Raw genomic sequence first — 11,009 nt, forward strand, 5'->3', positions numbered from 1 at the left:
GTCCCTGCCCCGGTGACGCTGCTGTCCCCACAGGTCCGGCAGAGCCGAGCCGAGCCGAGCCGTGCCGTCCGGGACATGCTGGCCTGGCCTGGCTGAGCCCGGCCCCGGCCCCGCTGCCGGTCACGGAACCGCAGCGACCCGGACCCACGATCAGGATCATCAGCGCAGCCCCGTGTGCGGACCCACGAGGATCTGATATCAGCGCAGCCCCGTGTCCGGACCCACGAGGACCCTCTGCACAGCATCCAGCCAGCATGGAGCCGGCTCCGGAGCTGAAGAGGTACTGGCAGAAGCGGGATGGCGTTCCCCACCTGCTGGCTCTGTGTCACAGATGGGTGTGCGGGAGGTGGGAGGAGCAGCAGATGTGCCCGTGGCCTGGGAATATTTCCCCCTTAGCCCCTCCACAGCCTAAGTTTAGGAATAATGACATTTATGAGTTATGAAGATATTCTTGCAGTTTGTCTTCCTAGAAAAAACTTTTCCAACTAAAGAGGCTGCATCACCTAAAGCAGTAACGTGACTTCCCTGCAGCTGCTGTCCATATTGCACCCAGCTCTGCTCATAGAGGGAAGAGGTTTAACCTGGGAGCTGTGGCAGGACCAGCTGCCCGTGGCATCCTGCTCCCTGCCAGTCCCTGCCTTAGTCCTGGGTGTTGGGGGACCAGAACCAGCCCAAAATGTTATTTGCAAGTTTTAGGATCTGCTCTGGATTTTAAGCAGATTTTAGAGGAAGTCCATTTGTTCCTGTTTCACCTTCCCAGCAACAAGTGTTAATCAGTCTCAGAATCTAACCCCTGCCGGGAGAAATGGCAGAAGTGTCAGTGGAAGAGATCTTGGCATCTGTGCTGGTGAATGCTTGTGCTGAAGTCTGTTAGGTCCCCTGGCAGGTCTCCTGGCATGGCTAGAAACATTTGACCTGTCAGAAATGGAATTCATGTTCGAACTGTTCCTCCCTGCAGAGGAAAAGCCATGCTACCCTTCAGCATTTGAGTGGGAGATTTACTCTGAAAAGCACCTTGCTGGGCTCACCCAGCTCGGGGGACAGAATAACTCTCTGGGGGTTGTGGTGGGCAGAGATGGAAGAGGTTGGAGGGTTGAGTGGAAATTGGAGGGAGTGGCCTGCAGCCAAGCTGGAGATGATGGAGGTGGGCTGGTTCTGGCCTCTTCCTGATGAGCTCCTGAGAGCTCTTTCCAGGGGAGAGGGGAGGTCGGGGTGGGTGGAAGAGAGACACACCCCATGGACATGAGTTACATGACTGTGGCACTGAACTCAGATGAAATCAGCTGCTCTTGCAGGACTCTGGAAGTGTCCCAGTGTCAGACTTCCAGGACCTCTCAGTATTTTCTTGCCCTCATTGACCAAAGCAGTGCAGTATTTGCACGTGGCCACTTCCCTGCCACATGGACAGCATGGTCCCTACATATTTGTATCTCAAAGCTCCTTTACAAACTCCCTTCTTTATTTTTCCACTTGCTGCCTTGTTTTTATCTTCTCTTGGGATTTTTATCCTTGGCAGAGGAGACTATTGGGCTGGGATCTGCTATCCCTGCCTGCCTTGAGGCATTTTCTCACAGCAAAGCCTTGGTGTGTCTAAACACATTATAAAGGATATCACCCCCAAGACTTGCTGTGCATCTCGAAATGTGATTACCCAGGAGGTGACTCTTCCCTTTGTACAGAGAGCCTCATCCCAAGCCTGTCTTGGCTGAAGTGAGGTCCTTGCTCCAATTTAAATGCATCCCTTCCTTTTTGCCTCATCCTTGTTTTATATATGAGGCACATTGTCAAAGGAAAATGAAGAAAGGAAAATTTCAGTCTGATGCCTTCAGCTGCAATGACTGAACTGCTACGGTTCTGCAGGGGTATGAAAACCTCCACAGCACATCTCAGGCAAACACTGGAGCAGTGGCCAGTTGTGGCTGCCCCATCCCTGGAAGTGTCCAAGGCCAGCTTTGGCAGGGCTTGGAACAACCTGGGATAGTGGAAGGTGTCCCTGCCCATGGCAGGTGATTGGAATGAGGTGAGTTTTGAGGTCCCTTCCAACCCAAACTCTTTTATTGACTCTAGGATTCTATGGCTATGATCAGCTACAAAGAAGTTTTGGCTTTCTCTAGTAAAAAAGAACAAAATAAATTATGGATTATCAGCATAGGAAAGTTTGTCCTGGAGCATTTTCCCTTTGTTCTGCATTTTCAGTGCAGCTTCAAAAAAACATACAGGTTCTTCAAATAACTGAAGTGCTATACTTTCCTTACAGGAATAGTTTCCCCAGCATGAACTTTGAAGCAGAGATTCTGACAACACCACATGATAATTCAGGTATTTGGAAGAAAAAAAAAAAAGAAAAAAGGAATGAAAGTAAAATGCCTACTCAGGTTGCTATCACTACAAACAGGTTTTAATTCTTTTGGAGTTAGAGATTGTTTAAAAAAAAAAAAAAGACAAAGAAGCAGGATGGTAAACTGAGTGCAATTCAGGTTTCTGTTAAGGTAGAGTTCAAATTGTTGAGGATAGACATTGATATCTTTACCTCCAATGGGGCTGGACCAGAAACACAGCTGCCAAGGACATGAGTTTTTGGAAACAGCAGAGCCATTCAATTTGAAATTGCAGTGTCCTGGATGAGACATACATGATTCTCTTACTAGTGGTGACTAAAAGCAGGTGATAAAAATGCAACTCTTTGAAAGGCAAAAATGAGGATGAAGATATTTTGCCAAGCCCTGTCCTTCATCCTCATTTCATTTAAGAGGAATAGCTGATTTTCCCCCATTGAATGATGCCTTTTCAGCACTGATCTGAGACAGACCCAGCACAGCAGGGCACCTTCCCTTAGTCCTGCCTTTGCTCCTCAGCCCTGAGCAGCTGGCCAGAGCCTGAGCCCTGGCAGCTGCCCTGCCTTTAGGATGGGACAGCAGGAAAGGGAGACTTTGCAATAATTGCTTGGAACCCCTTGAGTATCCCAGGTTTTGGCTCAGAGAGAGAGATCTTGGGGTCAGTCACCCACAGTTGAACAGGAGCCCATTCAGTGACATGTTTTGCCATCAGTTGCCCTGCTGGCCACGAGCTGCAGGTCCCAGCAGGGAACTCCCCTCTCTGGCAGCCCATTTCTGTCCCACGCTGTCCAGAGGCACCAGTGAGATGCACAGGGTGGACTATTTTTGCTTCAGCTGCAGGTGGCAGTGTTTGTGTTGCATTGCCCCTCCTGGGAGGTGTGCCCAGAGCTGCCCCTCTCAGTCACTCTGTCCAGCATGGGCACCACTGGTGGCCACAGGTTTGGAGCCACCATGTGAGTCCCTCCACCTTTTCTTTAGTTTTCCAGAAAACCCCCCCAGTTCCATCCCTTGCAACACAGAGCCCCCCACATCTGGCTAAACATTTTGGAGGAATTTTCCTCAGGCTGTCCTGTAATGATGAGTCACTTAGCAAACATGCTGATGTCAAAGGGTGCCCAAGAATAATTTTTGTAACCCTGAGAGTGAACAGTTTGGAAAGTGCATCCTCTGCATTGTTTTCCCAAATCCCTGGCTCCTGTTGGGTTAGGCTGGGTTTCTCCCATGAGGTAAGTGCTTTGACCCTCCACATGCCCCAAAGCCTCTAACATGCAGCCCCTGTTTGTTTCCCAAGAGCTCTATATGATCCCTGCCATGAGAAGCCTCACAGCTGAGGAGTATGTGGAGGCCTTTAAGGCGTTCTTGGAGCACTCAACAGAGCACCAGTGCATGGATGAGTTCAACAGGGAGGAAATGCCCACCATCGTGGCTGGGTAAGGAGCACTTCCCCCGAGGTGGGAAAGACATCTGTTATCCTGGGAGTCAGCAAAAACTTTTTTGGGGGCAGGAATGAACTTTAAATGCTTTTCAGTTTTAAGTCTCCTACTCGTGCTTTTTAGGATATTCTGTTTAATGACTCCAGAGTAAGTGCTGTTTCAATTAACACACTGTGCTGCCTCAGCTTATGTTAAGAAAAGACTCAAGATCTTATTCTCATGTCAATCTCTTTTCATTAGCTGATTTTCTGAGGATTAACATTGGGTTTTTTTGGTTTTGTTTTTTTTTTCCCCTAAAAGAATGCTCTCTTGTGCTCTCTCCCTGCTTTTGCACATCCATCCAAACAAAAACACATCTCTAATTCTCTCCTTGTGGCTAATTCATGGTTTTCCCAATCCCCTAAGACCTCCTTATTTCTATCCTAAGTCGATTTGCATTGCTTAAGTACCAAATGAAAATCAGTTTTGTAAAGTATTGATGTAATATCTTAAGGCTGGATAACTGCAGACAGCTTCAGAGCAGCCTAGATCCAAAGCACAAGAAAGTCCTTTCAAATCTGGGTAATTTTTGGATGTTAGAGGAACTGTGTTTTTCTCCATTGAGAAAAAATTTTACGCAGGCAAATTTTTATTCTACAGAACATATTATATATATATATATATATATAATAAACAATAAAATAATAATCATCAAAGATTATGTTAAGAAATTTTAATTGTGAATTTAAATCATGGACAAAATTGTGGCTTTCTATGATGCTGATTTTGGGTTTGTCAAAGGGTCTTGACCCTCTTTAGGGCTAAGGCCCCTGGACTGCTCACACACTTCAGGACTTGCTGCTCATCCCATTCCTTGGAATCATTTCTTTGGTGCCTCCTGAGACAGTGCTTGGGAAACTCAATCCCTTGGCTGTTATTAAATATTCTGCTAGGAAGCATGTGACTGGAGTCTTTTAATAAGCAATTTTTCTAAGGTAAAAAATTATTGACGATTCAGATCCTCCTCCTAATTTCAGTCCAGGATTAATGTTGATAAGAGATGATTTCCAGTCTCCTGAATAGCTTCATGATTTTGCTTTTTCTGAGTATTTATATCCAATATTCCCTCCTGAGGCTGCTGAGGTTTTCCCCAGCTCACCTTGTCCCTGCTTCCCCAGCAGTGCCATCCCAGTCAGGGACAGCCCCTTTTGCCCTGGGCTTCCCAGAGGCTTTTTTTGCCAGCCACAGCCTGAAGAAATCTCCTTGGCAAAGGGTGAGAAACTCTGCACCGTGATGCCTACTGCACTTTGAAATATGAGCTGGCTGAGCCATGCTGCTTATCACCAGGCTCAAAAGGGGCGATCAAATTTCTGTCCCAATTCATGTGCATAACATGAAAATTTCCAGGTTGTAAGAATGAAAACATGAAGTGGTGTGACGCAGTATGATTAAGTAATTTTATTTATATGTGTATATAATTTTGTCTATACGTGTATTTATCCTTTCAGTCTGGGCACTGGAAAATCGACCCTCAGTGTTCTGGGAGTTGGGAGTGGCACAGGTGAGGAGTTTGGGGATGTGGCACAGGGGGACCTGTGGGCAGCAGAAGGAGATGCTGGAAAATTGGGCACTGAAGATTCCTCAGACATTAATGGCAGCATTGCCCACTGAAGCACAGAAGGGCAGAAGGAGGAGTGGAGCTGGGATAAGAGCAGTGCTCCTTCTCTTCCTTCCCCCTCCATCTCCCTTCTGAAACACTGCTGCTCAGATCTTTCTGGGCAGTGAGAAATGTGTGATTTTATCTCAGTTTCTCCCTCTTGGCGACTCCCACCTGACTTCATTTGCCTCAAAGCAAGGACTCCTCCTTCTGGCTAGGTACAAGAGCATCTTCAAACCTTGTTGGAGGGAATTAGAGACATTGGAGAGGTTCTTTCCACCCCAAATCCTGCCTTAGACTATCCCTCCTGAAGGGATGTCTCCTTTTGCTTTGATTTTAGGGATCCCAGAGGCCAAGGCTGGGCAGTGCCCTGCTCTCAGCAGTGCAAAACCACCTGGCCACAACCATTACCTGCACCAGCTTTTTCAAGACATGTTTCTTTGTTACTGCTGTGTTTTTTACCCAGTGATAAGTAGGGTTTAACTGCAAATGATATTTTTCCCCAGAGAGAAACCTATCCTTTGGAAAAATAGCTTTAAAGTTGTTCTAAATGCATTTGTGTTTAAAAAAAAGCCAAAAAAACAAAACAAAAAAGTGGTGAAACAGCCAACTTTGCTCCTAGGGAACCTGGGAGAAAATAAAGAGTAGAGAAAAGAAGCAGTGGTTTGATTTGTCAGAGTTTACTTCTCCTTTGAAAAGTATTTTCAGCTGAATTTTAAGTGCTAATACTTTCAAATGAAAGCATTTTTCTCACTTTTTTTGGTTTTGTTTTCCTGAGTAAGAGAAAATTAGCATCTGATTGTTTTCCCCAACTGGGAATATGTTGGAGCATATGAGAAACCAAGCAGGAAGAAATGATTCAGTTCTCAATTACCCTCTATTTTCATTAAGTAATATAAAACAGAAATTCTGACTCCACAAAAGCACAAGGGGGAAATGAACTTTTAGCATCGTCCTTAATTTTCCTTATGTCCTCTTCAGAGGAGGTTTTAATGGGAAAATAAACTCTCTAAAATTCCTTGTGTTTCCTGGGTGATGCCAGGACAGGGGTCCAGACCTGCACCCACGTCTGCAAGAGCTGGGGCTGGGCAGGGAGGGAGCTGGGATGGCACCAAGTAAAAGGTTATATCTGATCCCTGACCTTTTCAGAGGTGGGCTCTGGTTTCACAGAGCCCTCAGAATTAGTTTAGTTGATGAAAATATTAATGGGGATTAGTGGCCGACTCCACATCCTGAAAGCCTCTGTTGTGCTCCAAATCACGTTTTTTCACTCACCCCATGTTTCCTCATGGCTGGTTGAACTCTGAGCTGGAACTTTCCAGTTGCAGAGAGGTTCCAGTCCTGTCCCAGCCTTGCTGTGGTCAGTGCTGGGGGGTTGTTGCTGGCAGGGAAAGCTACAGCAGAGAAATTCCTGCCCTAGAGTGCTGTTCTTTTATTGCTTGTTTTTACTGGTTGAAGATGTTATTACCTGCAAACACTGCATTAAGGAATTTTACAGAGGTGGAGTGAAAAAAACTCCAAACTTTAGCAGCTTTTAAGATACCCACCTGCTGTAGGTGCACCCATTTGCCTCCATCAGTGGCTCCAGGGCATGGGGCAGTGATGCTCTGCCTCTGGCCCTGCCCAAGCCTGCAGGCAGCTCTGAGGGCTGCTGCTCCCCAAACCAGGCACTTGCACACTGTCACTAATGATTCAGCTCCTGGCTATTGGGATCTGCCTTCCTGTCAGCAATACTGGTCCCAGCACCTCCAATGGACGCAGCCTCAGCCTCCTCCCTTGAGCCTTTGGCCAGCCCTGCCCTGCTGCCACCGCATTCCTCACGGGCCTGGGGTATTTGTTTTTCTCACTTCAAAAGACTCCTCCTTCCTCGGATGTCCCAGTAGTGCTGGCATGGCTGATATTTCCTCCCCTGAATTCTGTGTACTGCAGCACCTGCCAAGGATGACAGCTCTTCCTGTGGCTGGTACCTCAGCTGAAAGAGCAGGGAGGATGCAGGGTCTCATGTCAAGACCTCTCTGTGTGACATTTGCAAGGCCAGGGCTATTTTTAGGCCCCACCATCAGCTACAGACAGGATTCTTGCAGAGGTCTCATCAAGGTGGTCACATGTGCTGTTTATTTACATAGTTTGAAGTGATCCAGGGGGACTCATACACTTGGCATTTCTGGGAAATAAGCAGCATGACCTGCATCACCTCAAAGGAGGCTGGAAATTTCCCAGAACAGGAGGACAGACTGCTGCTTTCTCCTCCAGAGCGACAGGAGCACCAATAGCTAAATTTGCAGGGCACTTCCACACAAATATGCGAGTCTCTACCTGCATTTCCAAGATAACCATCAGTTAATTGATGCCCTGGGCTGAGGCCATGTGGACAAACCCCAAAGAGGGAGGATCCAGGATTCTGCATGTCAGTGGGTCATTTCTCTTGTGGTCAGTTCCCCAGGTGCTGGGGCTGTGTCACAGCTGTGTCAGCTGCCTCCTTGCACCCATTCAGCCTTTGTAGGATTGTTGAAAACAGTTTTGTGGTTATTTTTGTAAACAGTGAGCTGTGATTCTTTTGGCCTGTCTGTCCCACGACCCAGGGTATTGCCATTAGCAGGTTTCTGTGCTGCTGCTTGTCTCTGCTTGTTCTCAGGCTCCTCTGCACCTCTGTGTCAGCCTGAGCAGTTCAGTACCATGGTAGGAGTATCAGCAGGCTCTGCCACATGAGCCACAAAGCAGAACATGCCTCGCTTCTGCTGGGGGATTTCCTGGCAGGAGTGGTGGCTGGTGCATCCTTCCATTGCATTTACCTGCTTTGTGTTTATTGAATAGGTGAGCAGGATTTGAAAATGATCAGGATACTGCAGGCTGTGCACCCAGGGGTCTTTATTGACAATGAGATTGTGGAGCCCAACCCACAGCACGTGGCAGCTTACAAAGGTAAGGCTACACCTGCTGCCTGGGTTATAGCAAGGACCATCCATTTGAATGATGAGTTTTTTTGCTATTTTATGAAATTCGGGATTTTCTTCTACTTTTTGAAACAGAGCTGGTGAATCGAGCTCCAGACCTGCAGAATGTTTCTTTTATTTGGCACCAGCTCACTTCCTTGGAGTATGAACAGCAGGTGAAGGAGAGAGGCACACATAAGAAATTTGACTTCATCCATATGATCCAGGTAATGGCCATTGCTTTAACACAGGGCTATTGGATTTAACTGCCCCCTCCAGTTCTGCTCTCTGCTTGAATTTATGACCAGAGCTGAGCACTGCTCTCCCACAGCAATCCTGCAGAAGCTCTACAAACACCAAAGCTGGCAATGCTCAGTGCTGTGAGGTGTCCCTAAATGGGCATGTGGAATCAGGAAAGGCTGGGAAGCATCTGGAACAGAATTTAAAACACCTCTAAGAGAAAGAGTTTAAGCCTTTGGAGGGTCATTGCACTATGGAGGAGGAATAATGGCTGTGTGCCACTGGCTCTTCTAGATGCTGTACCGTGTGGAGGATATTCGCAGTACTATCAAGTTTTTCCACAGCTGCCTTGACCATCATGGTAAACTCCTGATCATAATTTTGTCAGGTAAGGGAGACATTGTATTGGTGGGTTTTTTTGTTTGTTTGCTTTTGGGGTTTTGTTTGTTTGGGTTTTTTGTTTGTTTTTGGTTTTTGTTTTTTGTTTTTTTTTTCTTCTCCACTGCTGGAGTTTTGAAGAGATTTGAAGTTTGAGAGCCACAGATATTTATCTGGGGATGTCAGTGCTGCATATTCTATAGTAAATAATTTTTAAAAATGCTGAATTTCATATGGAGAATGCAATCTTGGGCATAGCCTTGGGGCCCAGTGTCTGATGGGGCCACTTAGGCACAGCCTTTGTGCCCTTGCTTCCCTGCTTATGGAATTGAGGTAGTAGAGAGAAGTGTGGCTGTCTATGAATGAGGATGCTTTCACCATCCTTCCTCATGGTGAAAGCAGCACTGGAAAAACACAACCTGAGCTCTGGGTGGACTCATCCTTAGGGCTCTTTGTACAGAGCCCAGAAGGACAGCAGATGCTGCTGAGAGCTTCAGGCTTTATGGCAGGACAGGGAAAAAGGGGCACAACATGATGGCACTTCTTAAAAGAATTGAGTGTTTCATCGCTTGTGCCATTCATGAATCCCCAGCTCCCAGTGTGGTGGATAAAGAACAAATTTCCATGTTCCCCATAAAAACTGCCTCTCACATTGCCTGTAGGCTGTTTCCCTTGCTGTGTTTTTGAGGTATATATTGTTCAATGAACACTTATAATTGAGGTTTGAGGTGTGAAAAATCTGCACTGCTTTGGCCAAGGCACAGTTAAGAGGTAGCACGGGATGTTCAGGCTCAGCACATTGGTACCTCTGTGTGTACCCTTCCTTCTGGGCAAATTCAGTGCTGGAGGCATCTCTTAGGAGTTTCCTTTAAACAGGACACTTTTGGAGGCAGGGCTGAGGGAAAGCAGGGTTTTATGAGGCGTGGGTATTTATGCGTAGGGAGAAAACTCTCCTCCTGCCCGTCAAGGGCCGAGCAGGCAGTGAGGGAGCTTTTCCAGCTCACTTCATAGTTGATGAACCAGTGTTTGACTGCCTTGGCTTTGCCCAAATAACCTTCCCTGGTGCCCCGGCAGACAGCAGCGGCTGGGCCAGCCTGTGGAAGAAGCACAGGGACTGCCTGCCCGCCACCGACAGCGGCCACTACATCACCTGCAGCGGCATCACCGAGGTGCTTCAGAGCCTGGGCCTGCAGCACCGCGTCTACGAGCTGCCCTCGGGCTGGGACATCACCGAGTGCTTCAGCGAGGGGGACGCGGTGGGCGGCCGCATGATGGATTTCCTGACGGGCACCAAGAACTTCCTGGGCACGGCCCCACCGGCGCTGCGGCGGCGGCTGCAGGCGGCCCTGCGGCAGCCCGAGTGCAGCAGCACCAGGGACGGCAGGGTCATCTTCAGCAACAACCTCAGCATGATCGTCGTGGAGTCCTAGAGCCCGCAGTGTGCCTGGACTTGTTTTTAACACCGTGCTCCTGCCCGTGCTTTCAGTGGAGTTGCACTTCGTGTGGGCAGCACGTTTGCACAGCCACGGACGGGTGTGCGCAGCCTGGGCGGCTGTGAAGGGGTGGCGGCCCCCTCACAGAGCTGCTGCTGCTGCCGTGTGTGCCACTGATGCCTTCTGTCCCCTCTGGGTCACCAGAAACTGATGAATTGTGAAGGAAGACCTGGAGCAGAGGCTAGACAGTTTAAGAATAAAGTAGGGATTTATTAGAAGGCCTCAATGGATGCACCTTGGGCAGCACAAGAGCCCAGCCATGGCTGCATCCAAGATGAACCAAAACGGTCACAAAATGCACAACCAGTCACAGGATCTCACTCTTTTATCAGTTCTGCTCCATTTGCATCTTGGAGTTAATTGTCCAATTCCAGCTTTAGCCCATGAAGTCCCATCCTTCTTGTTTTTCTCTCTTCAGCCCACGTTGTTTATGTTCTTGGGCCTGAGATTTGGATCATTTGTCCTTGGTCCCCAGGCAGAGAAGGAATTGTTTTGTCTCTCTACTCTGAAGAGAGCTCACTGTCCCCTAAGATGAAGCTCAGAACTACACACTAAAGCAG

At 47.8% G+C, this 11,009-nt stretch overlaps 1 protein-coding gene across 1 annotated transcript; it reads left to right on the plus strand.

The window, feature by feature from the left end:
• Positions 1–254: 254 nt before the first annotated feature.
• LOC132075673 (carnosine N-methyltransferase 2-like) lies at positions 255–10,386 on the plus strand. The gene is made up of 8 exons (XM_059476307.1): positions 255–280; positions 2,258–2,319; positions 3,628–3,766; positions 5,257–5,309; positions 8,220–8,327; positions 8,435–8,565; positions 8,873–8,966; positions 10,031–10,386. Exons 1-8 carry the CDS (start codon positions 255–257, stop codon positions 10,384–10,386), a joined length of 969 nt encoding a protein of 322 aa, XP_059332290.1.
• The last annotated feature ends 623 nt before the right edge of the window (positions 10,387–11,009 follow it).

Source organism: Ammospiza nelsoni, chromosome 7, assembly GCF_027579445.1.
Source record: "Ammospiza nelsoni isolate bAmmNel1 chromosome 7, bAmmNel1.pri, whole genome shotgun sequence".
NCBI lineage: Eukaryota > Metazoa > Chordata > Aves > Passeriformes > Passerellidae > Ammospiza > Ammospiza nelsoni.

What these genes read in the sequence shown, in the direction of transcription:
- LOC132075673 (XM_059476307.1), top strand. Translation starts at nt 255, where the DNA reads ATGGAGCCGGCTCCGGAGCTGAAGAG. An exon ending in GCACGTGGCAGCTTACAAAG is followed by an intron (nt 8,328 to 8,434) that starts GTAAGGCTACAC and finishes TTTTTGAAACAG; the next exon opens with AGCTGGTGAATCGAGCTCCA. An exon ending in ACTTCATCCATATGATCCAG is followed by an intron (nt 8,566 to 8,872) that starts GTAATGGCCATT and finishes TGGCTCTTCTAG; the next exon opens with ATGCTGTACCGTGTGGAGGA.